The following is a 19,853-nucleotide window of genomic DNA, read 5'->3' as shown; positions in this document are numbered from 1 at the left end:
TAACCTACCTGCTACCTCCTTGAAAAACCTGAATCAATATAATTCTAAAAGAAGTCTAAGTTGGGAAGTAGAAAAGGGATCTGATTAATTGTCATATCAAGATAATTAACGTAAAACATACATACTTTTTGTATTATCGACTAAATTAATAACATAAGCCTCAACACTAGGATTCTAATTCATATTCTTGTTCAGTGTAACTATACTGCTTATCTCTTTTTATTAAGTAACTAGTTTTTCATTGCCTATATATTGTGTTAATGCTAATAGCGAATATATTTGTTTATGTTTGTCCAAACAATTTAAACTCAAAGCAAAACATTTTTGAAATTCTTCCACTGACTTCTCATGTCTGAAATCCACATCTCTTAAACTTTTCGTTTTACTATTAATATTTCTCAACACGTTTGAGAAATATATCCAAAATTCATACGCCATTTGCAGTAGTTTTCTTAGAGGCGGTTGAAGCGCAGTTCCTTGAATTAGGGAACAATTGGAACCCCAGTCCAATTCAATAGTGGCCCGTTCTAAATTTGCCAGTTTATTTTTCAGGTCATGGTTTGTTTCATTCAGTTTTTTTATATAAGATTTTATTAAGACTAGTTCCTCTTCAATTTGGCCTAAAATATGATCAAATTATCCAAATTTTATATTGACAATAAGCCGAATAAGCACGTTAAAACATACCCAAGATTTTCAGTTGTAACTCCATCTGAACTAAACTAAAATTATCCATCATATCATTTCCTATTCTAGCTTGTTCAACAAACCTGAGCTGTTCCCCATAGTTTACCAAAGTTTTTAGTGGAGATTGTATATTATCCAGCACAGTTTTCCAAGTTGCAACATGTATAGGAAGTTGAATGCATAAACTCATAACTTTCTTTTGAATATCTTTCTCGGTATCCATGATTTGCATCTAGAATAAACATACAGTTTTAATATTTTCATTTTGCTAAGATTGAAATGATGTGGGTTTATTACAGGCCAAAACTTCCTGAAGAAAAAGAACAAGAAACTGAAGTAATTGACGATGAATCTGAACTTAATTTAGATAGAGTTGAAGAAGAAATGATAGCTGCCTATTCTGATGATTCCGATGAAGAAAATATATTTCGATTAGATGATATTAAACCTGTAAGAAAATTATTTTTGTAATAAGATCACATTTCTTAATATGTCATTTTCCTAAGAGTAGCAAGGGCTTGTGGATGTTAATAACTCACTTCCTTGATTTCTGAGCGGCAGACAAATAGGAAGGTAAAACTTTTCACGTTAAAACAAGTCATCCTGCAGACATTCGGTTTACAGAACTTAAGAACATTTTATACTATGCCATCTTAGGAAAATACTAGCGAAATTGAATCTAAATATTTTTCCTATAGTACCAATATTCTCAAGTTTCCTATTTAGGTAAAGCGAGATATGCAACAAATAGATCTCAAAGGAAATGTGGATGAGGAAAGCTGGAAACTGGAAATAGAAAGAGTATTGCCATTATTAAAAGTGACCATAAAGAATGAAAATCGAGACTGGAGGTAACTTTCTTTTTATTTAGTAGCTAAGACCTAACATTTAAGTTTTTTTCGGTCTTTTTCTACCCAAAATATATCCTCAAAAAAATAATAATCTTAAGATTTACCTTTTTTTTCCGGAATTTTCCTTGTTAATAAAACAATAAAAAACCTGATGACCAGTAAAATAGTTTTTTAATTCAAGTTGTACGTATTATAGATCCCATTTAGACCTAATGAAAAGTTACAAGCAAAGCATTAATGAAACCTTGCTACCTACCAAAACCCAACTTGAAAAACTTCACAAAGAAATCGGTTCAACCCTAGACAAAATAGAAAACAGAGAAAAATACTTGAATAGAGAATTAGATGGGGTCCTCGAGAACTACAGGTTTGTAATTTTAAAGAAATCGAGGCAAAATATTTTAACCGTATATTCCAGAACATTACAGGATCAACTTTCAAAAATTAAGGAAAAATATAAAAGCGTAAGCACAGGAGTAGCTGAAAGGAATCGGGAACTCAATAATCTTAATGGAAAAGTGGAATCTATTAAGCAACAAATGGAAGAAAGGGGAAGTTCGATGACTGACGGCAGTATGTCAGAAGTTGTTTTGTTAAGTTATGAATTAATTTTGGTTATTGTTTTTAGCTCCACTTGTAAATATTAAAAAGGCTATTGCAAAAATAAAGTCTGAAATTACTAATATGGATGTTCGAATAGGAGTGCTTCAATGCCTTTTGCTACAAACAAAATTAAGGGAGGAAAAGCAGCTGGAACATGAGTTTGAGAATACATCAGTACCGGTTTTTTAAGACAAGAGATTTGCTGATTTAATTCAATAATGAATATGTTGATAGAATTTTGTATTATTAGGATTATCAATGTGTTGTAAAATCTAATATTAGTAATAACATGCATTACTAGTTTGGCTTGTATTATTCTCAATTTCACCAGGTATTTCTCAGATAAAGCAAATTTAAAAATGCAGAAAAATTGTTAAATATAATGATTAAAAGACAAAGAACTTCCTATCTAAATGAATACCTCCTAAAGTAGGATTTTGTAGTAGTTTATTAGAGACCAATTTTTCAGGTACTTTATGATGATGCAAAAGGCAGGAGATTAAGTTTGCAGATGTCTCACATCAGATATGACCTTAAAGTTTAACGAACTCAGTTCGCATAAGTTATAAAATGATTGCCCAGATATACCTTAGATACACTAAAAAACCTGAGAAGATCCGAGTTAAAAAATAACCGGTCTATCATAAACCTGTATACGTACAACCATTTATGAATTGTGTATAAGTTACAATTTCAGATTATGAATTTATGGTCATACATGGTCCGGTTTAAAAAACATGTACATTTCATAGGCGCTTATTATTTTAAAAACATATATTTAAAATTATTCATTTGATAGTTATCATAAAGTGCTATACAGTGAGGGACAAAAGTATTGGCACATATTGATTTTTATTAAAATTCGTATCTGTCCTCTTAAGCTACTAGACCTATTACATTTAAATATTTTCTAATTTAAAGTGTATACCCAAGAGCATTCGTTTCTTAATATTTAATACAAATTTAATAAATAAAGGCTTTACAAAAGAACCCATATTAAAATTCTATCAAAAATCCCATGGACAAAAGTATTGGCACACATGTTTACAAAGTGTTTAAAAATAGGTGCCTTGTATGTGAGAATTTTGAAGCAGTTTTTTTACATTCTTTAACAGAATATTTATAAGAAGTAAAATATTTCTTTAGGTTTAGTGCTTATTTTAAGTGCATACATTGCAAATATGGCTCGCAAAGGCCAAGAAACGACGGAATCCGAGCGGAAAATAATTGTACAGCAGCGAAAAGAGGGTAAATCGTATTCAGCGATTCCCCAAATTGTGAAGAAAAGTCGATTTACTGTGCGTAGTGTCTTAAAAAGGTTTGAAACTGCAGAAAATTTCAAAAATAAGCCTAGAACTGGACGTCCGCCAAAGTTAACGGAGAGGCAAGAAAGAAAATTGTGAATAAAATTAAGGAAAATCCTTGAACAAGCGCTTCTGAAATTGCGGCTATATTGACAGAAGAAGATAGCATCAACGTGAGCTCAACAGTACGAAGAGTTCTTCATAGGGCTGGATATAGTGTCAGAGTAGCTCCGAATAAACCATTTATTAATAAGGTTAACCAAAAAAAGCGTCTTGAATTTGCGAATGCACACTTTCATCAAGATAATATATTTTGGGACAAAGTAATATTCTCTGATGAAAGTAAATTCAACATTTTTCATTAAGATGGCAAAGTGACTGTGTGGAGGAAGCCCAATTGTGAACTAGATGCACAAAATCTGCATAAGACTGTGAAACATGGTGGTGGTAGTGTACTAGTGTGGGGCTGTATGTCATCGGGAGGGGTCGGAAATCTGGTTTTTATAGAGGGTATTATGGACAAAAATGTATATTTAAATATTCTAAAAAAAAACTTAAGAGCGAGTGCGGAAAAACTTAATTTGGCAAATGATTATCACTTTCAACAGGATAACGGTCCGAAATATACAGCCTATATAGTCGAGCAGTGGATTGCGTTTAATGTCCCTCATACTTTAAATACACCTCCTCAATCTCCAGATGTCAACCTAATCGATAATCTTTGGAGTGAGCTAGGAAAACGAATAAGGAAACACCATATTTCCAGTAACCAAGAGCTTCAATGTGTTTTGCTGCAAGAATGGAATAGTTTTGAGCCTTCTTATACGCAAAAGCTGGTCCATTCAATGGAAAGGAGGCTCACTCATATTATAAAAAGAAAAGGAGGTCCTACAAAATAATAGAACTGGGATTAAATTTTATTTTTATTTGGTGTGCCAATAGTTATGTCCATTTTAAATAGAATGTAATTTTTATTTTTTTGTTATGCTTAAGGAAATCTGTTTTATTTTTCATTATTATTATTGTACTAAATCTTTTATATGTTTTTAGTTAGATAGTTATTATTGGGTTACATAAATATAGTAAACATTAATAAATTACTTTATAAAATTATGGTGTGCCAATACTTTTGTCCCTCACTGCATATATAAATATATTTGTTTGTAAAAATTTGGTTTATATTTATTTGTAATAATTTTTTACAATTGAGTCTTTATTATTATTATTATATTTACGAATCAGATTCTCATTTCTTTCGTACTTAATAGAAGAACAAAGCTTGATTAGATAATTAGGTCTCACCTGTGTCGGCAACTCGTTCCTACCTATTTAATTAAATGAAAATAACAATAAATAATTTAATAATAAATGTTAAAAACATTCGATGAACAGTTAGTTGTTAAGTGGCGCTTAGGATCTCGAAGTGTCAATTACCAACCGGTAATTTGACAGGCAGATCATTTTCCCTTAAGGTGCGGATAGTCTTGTAGGGCGAACGAACCGAACATCGCTACCGCAGCAGGCAAAATATTTTTTAAGAAATTGTTATTTTCATTTGCCTTTTCCATTATAGTTGCACAAAATTCCATTCTTCGCCATTGGTGTTCGGGAAACACCACTCGGAAAAAACTACTGACGTTTGGAACATTTGTATCCATGTTTTTTCCACATACTCGTCACAGTTTTATGTTTTTTGCATACTCAGTTCTCTTCAAACATTCTGCTCGATCGTGTTGAATCTAAAATTAAAGCACTACAAATTCCTAGACCCTTTCAATAGGTGGTTCTCGAGCTTAAAATTTTTACAATAAAAAGAAGTCTCAAAATTTGACACATTTAAAATAGTTTTAGCACAAGAAATCCCTGAATTGTACTGCCGAATTACCTCCATAAAACCATTTAAACTTTTTTAGAAGGGCTATAAACAGCCATATTGACAAATATTAAGAAAACTTAAATAGCGGTTTAAGACTCAACACTGCAGTATGTAATCATACAGCAAAGTCTGCTGATTGTGCCGTGCCGAAAATAGCATTTCAGATGATCGGAATCCGCCGCGCCGCTTATTAACCAGAAGCGGTGTTGCCATTTGTAATGCCTATGCGTAGTCTTCTATTCGCCAACCTATATATATAGCTTTTCTTTTATTCTATGGTCTTCCACTTACGGATTTGGAAGAAATAAATACTTCTATAGAATATTTGACCAAATACATAAAAATAATAGAATGGAAGGCACATCGAGATTACGGCAATAGAATTTTTAGTTTTCCAGGATCATAGTAACATTATTTAGAAACTTGAAATCATGAAATTTAGCAAATATCTCTTTTTACCACTCTAAAAAGTAAATATAGAAAGAAAGAAAATGTGCTATATTACGTAAGAATAATCTTGTGTACAAGCATCCTACAAGCTAAAAAAAACAAAACAAAAATACAATTTCAAAAATTGACAAAACAATGAACAAAATTAAACACAAGAAGACAAAACTTATTGAACATACTTGAATTAAAGATAACTAAATAAAACAACCATTTACTAAATAAAGGTAAACTTGTTGACAAAACTAGAGAAGAAAAAAGAAAAAAAAACTTTCCAACATGTCCAACGTTAAAACCTATCATTAAAAAAGTCATCTAGGTTATAATATGCCTTAGCCAATAAAAGCGTCTTTAATTCTCTTTTAAATTTCTTAACATCCGATATATGTCTAACACATAGAGCAACATGATTGTAAATTTTTTTACTTATGTAAATTAATGAGTTTTTGGTAAGGGAAGACGTAGGAATAGGTAGGGGAACATCATTTACACGACGAGTCAAATGGCCAGTGTCAGAGGTTAGTTTGGGGATTTTGTGAATAAGAGCAGCTGTTTCTAAGATAAAGAGTGAAAAAAGAGTTAGGATGTTTTCAGAAATGAAGAGGGGTTTGCAAGAATCTCTTAACTTAGCAGAACACAGGTATCTAACTGCTTTTTTTTTTGAATAACAAAGACAATGTTAAGTAGCCCCTTATTGGTTAAACCCCAAAAAGGCAAGCCATACCGAATATGAGATTCAATAAGTGAAAAGTACACTGAACGTGCAACCACCCCTCCCAGCACTTGTTTTGCCATTCTTACTGCAAAACATCCAGAAGATAATTTCCCAGCTAAATGTAAAATATGATCTTCAAACCGAAGGCGACCATCAATGGTAATTCCTAGGAACTTGCAGCACTCTTTATTCTGCAAGAGGGAATTTTCTTTAAACATCAGACCTTGAACATTGTACTTAAACCCCATAATAGACGTCTTTCTTACATTAAACACGAGCCTGTTGGAAGCACACCACCCTGATAAAATCTGAAGGTCTTCAAGGATACAAGTCTTAATATAATCAGAATTTTTATGGCTCCATAGTATGGTGGTATCATAAGCAAACTGAACCACCTTGCCCTGCAGTTTCAACGAACTCAAGTCATCCACATACAGTAAAAATAACAGTGGTCCCAACACTGAACCCTGGGGAACGCCGCATTTTAGGGATCTAGAAGCAGACAAACGCCCAGACACTGTAACCTTCTGAGTACGATTTGATAGATAGGACTCAAGGCATCGCCATGACTAAAACCGCCTACGGCCCTAAAACCAAATTTATCGAGCTTAGATAACAGTATTCCATGATCCACACTGTAAAAATGCTTTGGATAGATCACAAAACACTGCCGCCGATGACTCCCCAGAATTCAAGGACACATAGAAAAGCTAAAAACAGCATCATGAGTCCCTTTACCGGCTTGAAATCCAAACTGATTTGCAGACAAAATGCCATTATGATGTAAAAAGGACAAAATTCTGCTTTTTGCAAGTTTTTCAACTATCTTAGACTACCCTCTCTAAGATAGTTGAAAAACTTGCATAACAACAAAACAAACAAAATAGAAATGGGACGGAAATTACAAGGCTGATCCAAATCTCCACCCTTATGAAGAGGGATAACCACTGCCTCTTTTAAACATGAAGGAAAAATGCCAATATGTAAAGAATTGTTTATGGCAGAAACTAAAGCATTTAAGGCTGAATCAGGCAAAAAGAGTAACAACCTCGAAGATATCCCATCAGCTCCAGATGATTTATGGTTTTTTACGCGTTTGATTTCATTTTTTACTTCGGTAAGATCGACAGGATGAAAGAAAAATGAATGCTCAACCGACACTTGTTGAAGATAGTGTAAGGCATCAATGTTACTACGAATGCCCTTGAGCAAGATATTAGGTATATCACAATAATAGTCGTTTAAAACGTCAGGTCTTAACTCCGGTTCAGATACTTTTCTTTGGCAATGTCTAAAATGATTAATAATCGACCAATACTCTCTTTGTCTATTTGATGACATATTTAAGCGATCCCTATAATAATTAGATTTTGCTGCTTTAATTGTCTTTCTGTACAGACTATGGTATTTCTGATGATATACAAGGATATTTTCATTTGTGGTATATTTGCACAATTTAGTAAAAAAACGGAGGTTTTTAGCTGAAATTCTAAGGCCTCTTGTAACCCATGGTTTTCGTTTCTTAGTTATAAGCCTCATTTTAGGAAAGCACTGATTGATCTTATCACACAGAACTTGAAAAAATAAAGTAAGTGGGTCAGAAGCCGTTTCAAGTGCATTCCCATTATGCGCGTTTACTTATAATGGTGCATTCCGTTATAACTAAACGCGTTTCTAAATGCCAGAGGAAGCCTAAGCCTGAATTTATCCTAGGTTGATAAAATATTACTTAAATAAATGTTTATTTATTTTTTCTTCAGATTGACCAGTGACGAACTTTTTATTGAACAGGGCGAAATTGTAGTGACTGTAGGTTTTTATAGAAAATGCATTACTCCACTATCTCTTATTAAGAAGAAAATAACACTACTAAATTATATTTTGTATAAAAAAAATACATGTAATAATAATTTTAAAGTAAGATCTGTACTCAAGCAACTAAATAAAACTGTAACCTGAAAAATCCTTAATAACTAAAAAATAAAACCTCCCCAACTTCACTAGCATAATTGAATTTTCGGTGTGTCGGGCTTTTCAAAAAACTTAGTCTAATATGAAAATGTTTTCAAAAACTAAAAAAAATACTTGTCAAGTTTCAAAATAAAACAAAAATATCTACAATTTAAGGGATTAAATCGCTTATTTATTACTGCGATAATATTAAAATAAATAAAAATTAAAATAGATATTTAGCTATTAACATATCTCTGAGCTCCGTCTCTTGCCAACTTATCGGCTGCCTCATTCCCTAAAATGCCTTTGTGACCTTCACAGTATTCCTATAATTAAAAATATTAAAACATATTTTTCGTTGAAATTCGAAAAGCATACCCATTTAATTTCTTTAAATTTTTTACACATTGAGTCGAGTTTGATTAGATCTTCCTTGTTTTTAACAGGCCCACCATTTGCCAATTTCCAGTTGTTACTTTTCCATTTCGGCATCCACTTAGTCATACAATTTATGGTAAATTGAGAGTCAGTTACTATCTTAACTTTTGAATAACCTTAAACAAAATCACTAAAGTGAATTTATATATTATATACACACATCAAAATGGTCTAAGGAAAAAAGGGTGTTATATTTTAGAGGAAAAAATCTATTACCAAGATAAATTGTATTTGATAATTGGACATTCCTTTCAACGTACTTATCACAATCATCATATTAAGTTATTCTTGTTGATATTAAATAAATAGTTTTAATTCTTCAATACGTATTTAATAAACTGAAAATTATATTCAGTATAATTTTTGTTGTCACTGTAGTATTAATTTGATTTAATTATGCATGCAACATATGGAAAAACAACATCTTGATCCTGAAACACAGTTACAAGCTGTTGATATAAACATCATTGCAGGAGCTGTAATATTTACGCCAGACGTGAAATTGTTTTGATCGCATCAAATGGCTACAAATTAAGCAAAATTATATTGAAAATTTAATTAGGAGCATGCCAGCAGTGTTTTAAAAATGAATTCACATGTGTTTAATGGCAATATTTTCCAAATTTTTATTTAATTAACTTTAAATACCTTTGTCCCCTAAACTATTTTAATGTGCATTCTTATGAAAATTTATCATTAAAATTAGTAGATATTCAAAATAAACTGAAATGTGATTTAACTAGAATATAGTAATTAAACAATATTCTAGGAAAAGTACATAGTTGTTACAAATATTTTTTGCTCAGGGACGTGATAATCGAATGTGTTTTACACATTTTTTATTCCTGGAATAAAAATAGTCAGAAAAACTTAAAATTTCTAGAAGAGAAACATAAGCTTCTTGAGAGGGAATAAAACACTAAAACTATGTTGCTATAACAATAATATTATCTAATGTTAGTTGTTCTAAAAAATTCGCTATGTATAATATTATATTATAAAAATAAATAATTGCTCGTTCTGTATATTAGAATCGTTAGATACAGCTATACCTAAGTTCCACCGCCCAAAACGATATTAAACAAAACGACTTTTACAAATTTTACACAATTTATAAGAGCACTTTAACTATATATAATATGAAAATTGAAAAAGCACTTAATGTTAGCATACACTTACCTAAATCGAATAGAACCTTGAGGGCTTCTACCGGCGCTTGGATTTCTGCGGTATTATTAGTTGCTCTTCCTACAACAGGCTTGGAAATATTTCTAAAAAAATTGTTTTTTAACATTATGAAATATTTTGATTTAACTTAATGTTATTTAGAATACCATTCTAATCATCTCAAACGCCTTTGTAAATAATTATTTATCACATAGTTTTTTAAATAATTTATAAAGTTATTTAACTATGAACGTTAGGAATTTATGTAAGAATTGCTCTTCTAAAATTTAATGTGTAACTGTGGCAAAAATATTATTGTGGATATAACAAATTTAATTTAATTCTTCATTGATGGAAAATCTGCAGGTCTAATTTTGCAGAAAAAGAAAAAAAAAGGTAATTCTTACAAAGGACAATTATTACTAAACCAAACTCCAATTCCAGCTTTGGCGTTTGCTCTTCCGTTGTTTTCGCATGCTCCATCTGTATATGCAACAGCATATCCATTTGAATCCTGGGGAATGTCATCTCTAGGCCTTTTTTGTTGGTGATTATTTAAATCTGATTCTTCATCCCTAGGTCTTTTTGATTGCCCAATGTTACTGCTTGTAGAAGCTAATGTACTGTAATCCCTTAAAAATATTTTCTGGTATAAAAGTCATACAATAAGCTTTATCTTATTATACCTAACTATACCAATATGGTTTCCAATTGCATTGTTACTTGCAGAATCTAAAAAATCAGTTGCACTCTGCTTTAAAATGGCAATTTGAGATCTAATATCTTTTACTTCACGATTTAGTAATTTGGATCTTCTTTCAGCTTCTGTTAGCCTTTTAAGCAGCTTTTCAATTTGATCTGTACTGCAATAAAATAAGGCAATTAAAATATCGACTGTAGTCAGGGATATCAATATAAATATTAAAATTATAAACAATTACACAAACAATATTGAAAAAAACAGCATTAGTATTTATTATTATTTAGTATATTTTATGGTTTCATGACTTAACATTATCTGTTCATATAGTAATTTTTTTTTAATTTCAATTATGTAATTAGATATTAAGCCACAACTTAAAGTTATTTTTTTGTCTTTGAGTTTTTTAAAGTGATATCTGTTAAGCATGGTTTATAAGTTTTTTAAATATTGAGACATTATTATGTTAAGTTGAAAAATATTTTTATTTATTGTATTGCTTTAAGCTACTCTTATGTGTTAAGTGAAGCATGAATAAATTTAATATAAAAAGATTTCCACATACCCCTTATAAAGATATTTCAGCAATAAGCTCCTATTTACTTTTTCCGGATCATTTTTTTGAATTTGTGCAAGTAATTTAAAATAAACAAAAAAAAGTAGCTACATACTTTTCTCATTCATAATTTATGCACAAAGTATTTTTACACATCAGAACACATAATTAGAAAAACATATTTAGTAACAAATTAGAATTAGAGAAATTGAGAAATCTATTGCAAAAAAAATCACTTAAGAGTATTCGTAATAACATATAATATTATATAATTAACATCAACTTAACTACTAAATTACAATACAAAACAAGCAATTCAATAGTATCTTGGACTGCTTGTTCTTACAGAGTAACTTGGACCTAATTAGGGGGTGGTGCAGTTGAAATCAGTTATGTCTTAACATCTCGAAATGCTGTGTGATCTCCTTTCACCGAACCAAGGATCCTGTTTTGTTTAATTACAATATAGACAATCAAATCCTCTGTAGAAGTACTTCTATTAAAGATCTAGGAGTTGTATTCGACGATAGGCTCACATTTGTGCCACATATTGAACAGACAGTGACCTCCTCGTTCAAACTTCTGGGTTTTGTCATTCGAAATAGCCGACTCTTTAACAACTCAAACTCAATAAAACTATTGTACTTTTCCTTTGTTAGATCAAGACTGGAATACGGTTCCTTGGTGTGGTGTCCTTTCTATGAATGCCATGTTGGCTACATCGAGAGTGTTCAGAGAAGAGTTTTAAAGATTCTTATGTTTCGTGAGGATGGAATATATCCTGTTAGGGGACATGATGATGATCTGATGTTAGGTAGATTTAATCTGCAATCTCTGGCCATGAGGAGAACAATTCATTTTGTAACATTCTTATGGAAGTTGGTCAATAATCAAATAAATTCTCCTCCTCTGTTGAACGATATTCTATTTCATGTACCACGATTTGCTTCTAGAGCAAATATCACTTTTGCTTTAGATCGCGCCAGAGCTAACATTAGGTTTCAGGATCCCGTATATCAAATGTGCAGAATTTTTAATTCAGTATCATCAACCTGTGACATATTTGTATGCTCCATAAAGGATCTAGTTTCTTCTCTGATAAACCAACAGTTACCATAATTCCTTTTCTCTTCCTTTTTTCCCTTGTCCCATGAATCCCTCTCTTTGTTCATTCTAATGTTAATTTACATCTCCTTTAATTTTGATATATACATGATGTTACTATAGTAATTTAATACTTGTTTACACTTTCAAAACATTAATTGTAGATTTTCCTGTAACTGGGCTTTGCCTGTTGGAAATAAACTGCTAAATAAATAAATAAATAAACAAATGTTTCTACAGTAAATTTTAAAAAGTAGTAGATTTAACAAATGATACTTATAGTAGTATCATTTGCTAAATAATATATCCATAGTGGATGCTAAAGCCGAGGGCAGGCAACAACGAAGAAGGAAGGCACAGATAGATTTACAAAAAAATCTAATTAAATTCAAAATTGGTTATGGTTTCAATTTATTCTTGCTAGCATGAGTAGAGAAGTGATAGAGAAAACAGAATAAAATATGCAGCTTAATTTACCCAGCATGCAAAATGGAATTTTCTTCTGTGTAATAACTTTTTTGGTACATCTTTTGAACTTTCTCCGAAACATATTCATTCAGTTGAAAATCAAGGTTTGAAACCACTCATCATTTAGAACAACAATAAAATATGACTATAATTTCTACTAACTTTTTGTAATTTTTTAGCTTAATAGGATAATATGGCACTAGTAGACATTAGTTATAATGTATGTGTAATACAGTGTCAATATAGCAAAAGTTGAATATTTGAGGAGAGCAATTTAAAATAAGTACCAGGCTTATAAATTCAGGTTATATTAGCAACTGTTATTTAACTTATTTAGTATAGCGACATTGTTGCCGGCACAGTTTAGAAAAAGTTATGAAAAATACATTTAGCAAAAATGTTGTTATGGTGCTGGATTACATGTGCAATATGTAATAATAAATGTTTAATAAACGATATAGCTTATTTTAAAATGCATATTGGATTTTCATTCAAGCCTGAGAAGATCTATTTTGGAAAAGTTAATTAAAAACCTAAATATCTAGTCTGCACTGACAAGCTTTAGAAATCAGAAATATTAAAGTAATTCTTTTTAAAATCTAAAAGATGGGATGTTCAATTTTGCTAATTTCTTTATTATTATGCATAAATGCAACAACTGTTTGTTTATTCTAGATTATACTGTCTGTACCTGCTAGAGAAACTCTGCTGGGATGTCGAACATACATTCAAAACTTATTGAGTTGTTACAGAGCAATTTGATGTAAAATAGTAGTACTTACGTTGCATCAAGGGTCGGCTTATTTTCCACATGAGACCCTTCCATATTTCCTTTAATATTAGAGAACAGCTTTTGAAAAGCAAAAATTAGAGGATTAATGTTGAAACGAAAATAAATTATGGATGATCTGTATTTGATCATTTATAATTCTACTCTCTTTGGCTTGCTTTAATTCCTTATTTTCTTTGATTAACATTCAAGTTTCCTTTAGTGAAATATGAAATATTTAAACCAAAAGAATTCAAAACAATAATAATAACATAACCAAGAAAGCATCAGAAACATAACCTGATTATTACGTGCTTATTAAGGTTGGATTATTGCTGCCGACAATCGCCGCAACGCGATGCGTCTATAATTTGAGTTTGCACTTGACTTGTGTGTATTGTCCCACGTTATTTATATTTGAACTTCGCCGTAATTGAATATAATTTTAAAAATAAGTGTTTTTTGTTAAAGACATTAAACAAAATATAAAACAAAATAACCGTAGCTAATCGCAAAAGTAAACAGGAACAGAGAGAGAATAAAGTAAAATACCTATTGTATAGAGTTTAAAAAAATCGGTAGAATCAGGGTTATAGCTATTTTCAAGCGGATAGCTAAACAGAACAAAACAAACAATACAAAATAACAAAACAAACATATCTATATTTCCTATAAATCCTACGGAACATATTTTACTATTAAAATTAAAAAGCAAGAAAAATTATTTAATTAGAATTTATTTATTTAATTAAGAAAACTTACAACTTCAACGTTTCGGTAGTTCAATCTACTACCGTCATCAAGATAATACCTGAAATGTAATACCTAAAGTACACAATTAAAAATGTTTTAGTTTTCTGAATATATATTCCATTGTAGCGTTTTTACCCTTCGTTAAGGTGTGAATTAAAACATTCTATGCAAAAAAATAGTCAACTGATTTATTTTACACGTACAATCTAAACACTATCACTTAAGACTACTAAAAAAATGTATTTACTGCTATTTGTTATGCTGGTTGCTTAATCTGCCAGTTATGTTGGTTTAAAAATATTGTGGATCTAAAAGATATTCCTATATACTAGCTAGACCATGGTTCCGGAAGACTCGCTAACTTTCCCCGCGTCTCCAAGATGTCTTGCAGTGGGTTCGCTTGACCTACCGCGTCCGGAATGGCGGACAGTAGCTAATACTGTGTTTTCAATATCGTTACATCTCACCTCCCTGAGCCCATTTCGTCCCCGTTATACCGATATTGCCATAATGTTTCCCTCTTGCAACAGGATTTTCCGTAGAAATAACAATCCACAGCGTACTAGAATTTGGATGCTTGTCAGCAAGCAAATCCTTAAGTGAATATAAAACATCCCACACGTCCTTATAGGTAAGTCTCTGATGTGAGCTTTAACCCTCGGCGACTTTAGTATTCTGTAAAGAACATCGTTGATGCCTTTGCATGGCCCATCCCAGGATGTTTGAAGTTTCGTTGATAGATTCTTTCATTGACGAATTACTTCAATTCTTCGACGCAGATCTCCGGCAACATCGGCTCCTGGCTGACAACCAAACTTCCGATTGCATAAAAGAGGAAGTTCTCTTAAGTGGAAGTACATCACTATTTGAGTAAGTACTCGAATAGTGATGTACCACTCTCATGTATTTTCATGAATCGTCGATCGATAAGCCAGCAGGAACAAATGAAGATAGTTATCGTCGTCTCTTTGGTGGCTAGAAACTACTCTGGCCAAATACCGATTAATGGTACCACTCATTTGTTCCACCATGCCATCTGACTACGGAAATAATGCAGTGGTCCCTGTTTTCTTGATTCCAAGCGTCTAGCAGAACTCGCTCGATTCAAGATTTCATCTTTGGTCTGAATATAGCTTCAAAGGTACACCAAATCGGCAGATCCATTATTTTACTAAAGTGTCGGCGACAGTAGAGATTTCCTTACTTAATAAACGGCATACCTCAAACCATTTGCTAAAGTATTCCATCACGACAAAATGTACTTATTTCCTGCTTCTAATTCGTAAAAACGGACACATATAACGCATTTCTTAACCAGTTCCTGTTACGTCTGTCTTTCTTTTGACTCTGTAAAATCTCTCCATCAGTTTTTCCAGAGTCTTTGTTACTCCAGATGTCCTCCTGATACACCAGCATGTAATTCCTCTAGCAACTTCGAAATCCGGCATTTATGTACGACAATTTACCTTCTTTTCTGGTTGCTGTTCCATTGTGCCTAATATGAATTGGCATTGAGGGAATACCAGTCAATTTCTTCCCAAGTTAGCTTCTTCCCTTCCTTTAAAGAGTTTAGGACTATCTGGATATCAGGATCTTCCTCTTGGTCTCTTATAAGATCCCCATTTTACTAAATATCATCGACGATGCTGGTTCTTAACAACTGAGCAGCTTTCTCCTCTGCTCGCTGACAATGGTTGCTGTCCTCCTGACAGAGCCTTCTTTGACGATTGACCCTTCGCACTGACCTTTCATAGTTTTGCGAGAGTGGAACTAACGCCTTATGGACAGTGTTTTCTTATGTTAACTGCCTGGCCACATTTTCAAGTACTCCAACTTTCGGTCCTAGCGACTACGTCCTCCATTCGCCTCCCTAATCATTTGCTTGACCCATTTCTCAAAGTCGTCATCTCCTGGAATCACTTGCCGGATAGGACCCTAGCCCTTGTTCGTGTTCTTGGCAGCTTCGTATGTATCCTTTTTAGAGTTCGTTAGGGAGTGAATTAAAGCACTTGATGCACAAAATAGTCAACTGATTTATTTTACATGTAAAGTAGTACTACAAAGTAAACACGATCACTTAAGACTACTGAATAGTTTTATAGAAACATTTATTTACACTGTATTCATTTACTGGTTTATCGATTTTGGAATGACGGCGAACAGCTAATATATTCGCAGTATTGTCCATAGCGTTATACTATGTATAGTTAGAAAACCTGACATTATTTTGACATAAAATTATGCATCTAGTCCATGGGATTGGACTGGATAATTGAACACGTAAAATTGAAAACCAATCATAGGCATTTTTAAGATAATAGCTTTATCAACAATTTGATAAATCTGATAATTATCAACGAAAAACTTACAGAAAGAGGAATACAAGAAAAAAGTATGCAGTTTGACCCGTGTATGGGAACCAGATGTATAACATTTAAATCTTGATAATTGGTTTAACATATGAATTTTGCAGTAGTTTCTCCGAAAATATTAAATTTGCTGAAACAATCTTAACATAAACTTCGGAAATAATGTTTGTTAAGTTTTACGTGAATATTTTCTTCTGTTATTCGAGTCCTTATTTAGTAATTAATAACTCGACAAGTGTAAAGGCAAGAATGATGCGAAATATGATGCGTAATCCTTCATTTGGCCTCTCCTTTAAAAAACTTACTAGCCAATGGTCAGCTAAACCTATTCTCCTTATTAATAGAAGGAAGGATCAGTTTGAAACGAGTAATTGAAATATTGCTGCCTTTATATATTAGGTATAGTTTGTTATATATTACCAATACGAAATAAACAGGGTGTTTCAGGAGGAATGGTGGATATTTTGGTATGTTCTACTATCCCTAATTCTGAATAGAAAAGTTCATACAAACATGGATCCTAATCTCAATGATGCTGAGACTGTATCACTACCTACTTAAATTTAATGCTAGTGTTAGAGCATAATAATTTTTATTTAATAACTTTCAATACAAATAAATGAAAATTCGTTGTTAATGGTTCAGCGGAATGATTCGAAAATATCACCGCCAACTTCGAAACTCTTCTCAGCTCTAGGTATAAGTTCGAGTGTAATCCTTTAGAGGGCATCATGATATTCCTTAAGGCGGGCAGCACATTGCATAATTTTTGGACAAACTTAATTTTTCAGCCAGAATCTAAAATCTAGAGGAGTAAGGTCAGGAGACCTTGGTGGCCAACTGATCACAGTCAACATCTCGGGAAAGTTGGATTCAAGTATTCTCACTTGGCGGCTATTATGTACGGAAGCTCCGTCGTGCTGAAAAACCATATTCATTCTTGAATTCAAAGTAATATTCTCTATTAGCATATTGTCAAATACCCGGCTCATGTCGCTCAGAAGCTGTGGTAATACAACAGGTCCAAGCAACCTTCTGTCAATAATTCTGCACCACACATTTACGGACAATCGATGTTGGAAATTCGATTCAGTAGCGGCATGTTGATTTTCATCAGACCATCGATGCCAGTTATTGGCGTTGTTAATGGCGTCGCAAGTGAAGGTTGTTTCATCAGTAAATAGAATTGAAATAGATTGACCAATGATAAAATTCCAATCTACAAGCGAGGTCATTGGGTTCAAGGTATTGTACCCGTTGTACATAAAATAAATGCAAACCCCGATGTGTAGGTACAGACAGCAATTCTTCGTGTACTCGTATGAAGACTACCTTCTACCGATTCAAGGATCTGTTCTAATTCATCCAAGTTTTATTGATTTACACATTTTGATTTACATGCTGGGTAGACTATCAGTCTCACGCAGTATAGTGAAGACGCGTGAAGGCGCTTTCGTTGCAGGCACCATAAACGAATACCATATCTGCATATTGTGCGAGCGTGAAGACCTGCAGCATTCTTAACACTTTGACCATCTGCAATGACAATAATATTGTAAATGCTAACTGATTAATGCAATTGTTAGCCACTATGAGATTTGTCATTCACCGCCTACTTTATCACGTATGATCAATTTCCTCCTGCTATACTAGACCAATTTCAAATAAATGTCTTGTCATGTTTTAGCAACTACTGAGAGTACTGAGATTAGGATACACGTTTATGTGAACTTTTTTATTCAGAATTATGGATACCACAACATACCAAGATATCCACCATTCCTTCTGAAACATCCTCTATGCAGTCTGTCATAGTTTTTGATTAAGCAAGAGGTTCATTTCGGAATCAGGAGATTAATTGTATGAGAATATTATCTGCCGCGTTATTTAAGAGTTATGCTTCAAAATATAAATCATATTTGGAGCCGAAAAGATAAACCGTTTAAATCAAGACGGATTGAAAAAAAATGAAACATACCTAGGTGTCTTCGAAAAAGTATAAATTAAAACATGTGTAGAATTCAATATACTACCCTCGTAGATCCGTTCCCCTCACCGGCAACAAATCGGTCTAGTCGTGAACATTTTCATCTACTAATCCCTTGTTGCAAAATATATTATTCCAATATGTATATTAATAGCTATTATTTATATAAAAGTTTGTGGAATAACATGAAAACCATAATACTACTGCTGGAATAGCTATTTCCCCATAAACGGAATCGCCTTCTTTCAGGAACTTTTATTAAAAGGACCTAAAACTAATAAGAAAAGCGAACTCCTAGATTTGACCAGTTAATTAAACGAAAAACCAGGAACAAAGCAGCAGCGAAACCGTGTCAAAGTGAGAAAACTCCTTCGCAGATAATTCCGGCGCGAATTTCTTATTGGAATTAAAAGTAATTCTCTGTAGTCTAGGAGGCGGACCACAGACGTCGCCTTAGTTATTTAAAAGCCCGTTTCCGTTTTTGATTTCATAAATTATTTATAAAGTAAAAATTTAATTAAAGGCACTTCGAAATTATTCAAAATAGTGGCGCGCGTGAAGCGAGTTTAATCGGGATAAAAATGTTATTTTTGAGAATTTGCAATGAGATTAAAAATTAACATTCATTCCTTTTGGAAGGCGCGCTGCCGGATTTCAAAGCTCGCGCTATCCAAGGGGATTTATCTCGGTATTTATTTTACGGTGATGAGTTTTGGGCAGTTCATTATTAAACTTTTATTTTTAATTGTGGTAAATACCATTGGTTTGAAATAAAGAAAAATATTTTTTTTTACAATAAATATCTACTTTAAAATCAGGCACCAATGCCTTAGACTATTTAAATATTGTAGCGATAAAAATTTGCCAATTATAACAACAAAAGTTTAAAGAATTTGTTTTTCCAGAATGTCTTCAGGTTACGATACAAAACTTTTTTGGTATAAAATTAAATGTTTTTATACACTGGTAAACTGGAGAGTTCTGACATTTTTTGTATGTGCATAGTTAGCTCTAAGTGTTTCATTTGTTCTTATATTTATCCATAGGATAATCTTTATTTTGTTTAAGAGTAGAATTTGTTTTTATAAGATTTTTTTTGCATTTTA

At 32.3% G+C, this 19,853-nt stretch overlaps 2 protein-coding genes and 1 long non-coding RNA gene across 3 annotated transcripts in view; 1 reads left to right on the top strand and 2 right to left on the bottom strand.

The window, feature by feature from the left end:
• The window catches only part of LOC126740966 (intraflagellar transport protein 57 homolog), a 35,110-nt gene extending 32,666 nt beyond the window's left edge, over positions 1 to 2,444 (top strand). The window contains exons 8-12 of the mRNA XM_050447177.1: positions 987 to 1,137; positions 1,414 to 1,538; positions 1,735 to 1,905; positions 1,957 to 2,111; positions 2,167 to 2,444. Coding sequence (XP_050303134.1) covers positions 987 to 1,137; positions 1,414 to 1,538; positions 1,735 to 1,905; positions 1,957 to 2,111; positions 2,167 to 2,330 — 766 coding nt within the window. The 3' untranslated portion in view covers positions 2,331 to 2,444. The remainder of the gene's footprint in view (positions 1 to 986; positions 1,138 to 1,413; positions 1,539 to 1,734; positions 1,906 to 1,956; positions 2,112 to 2,166) is intronic.
• Positions 472 to 4,869, bottom strand: LOC126740969 (uncharacterized). The gene is made up of 3 exons (XR_007662077.1): positions 4,748 to 4,869; positions 688 to 919; positions 472 to 620 (listed from the first exon to the last, which is right to left on the bottom strand). It is a non-coding gene; the product is annotated as an uncharacterized LOC126740969 (long non-coding RNA).
• Positions 4,870 to 8,599: 3,730 nt separating this feature from the next.
• Positions 8,600 to 13,903, bottom strand: LOC126741205 (ribonuclease H1-like). The gene is made up of 6 exons (XM_050447558.1): positions 13,652 to 13,903; positions 10,728 to 10,904; positions 10,449 to 10,673; positions 10,054 to 10,145; positions 8,815 to 8,990; positions 8,600 to 8,762 (listed from the first exon to the last, which is right to left on the bottom strand). The coding sequence occupies exons 1-6, from the start codon at positions 13,789 to 13,791 to the stop codon at positions 8,673 to 8,675; spliced, it is 900 nt and encodes a 299-aa protein (XP_050303515.1). The 5' UTR covers positions 13,792 to 13,903; the 3' UTR covers positions 8,600 to 8,672.
• Between the last annotated feature and the right edge of the window lie 5,950 nt (positions 13,904 to 19,853).

Source organism: Anthonomus grandis, chromosome 10 (assembly GCF_022605725.1).
Source record: "Anthonomus grandis grandis chromosome 10, icAntGran1.3, whole genome shotgun sequence".
In the NCBI taxonomy this organism is placed as follows: domain Eukaryota; kingdom Metazoa; phylum Arthropoda; class Insecta; order Coleoptera; family Curculionidae; genus Anthonomus; species Anthonomus grandis.
Note: the sequence above shows the minus strand (reverse complement) of the source record. Positions and strands in the feature narration are given on the sequence as shown.

What these genes read in the sequence shown, in the direction of transcription:
- LOC126741205 (XM_050447558.1), bottom strand. Translation starts at nt 13,791, where the DNA reads ATGATCAAATACAGATCATCCATAATTTATTTTCGTTTCAACATTAAT. An exon ending in AAGCCGACCCTTGATGCAAC is followed by an intron (nt 10,905 to 13,651) that starts GTAAGTACTACT and finishes ATTTTATTGCAG; the next exon opens with TACAGATCAAATTGAAAAGC. An exon ending in CAAGGTTCTATTCGATTTAG is followed by an intron (nt 8,991 to 10,053) that starts GTAAGTGTATGC and finishes ATTTTGTTTAAG; the next exon opens with GTTATTCAAAAGTTAAGATA.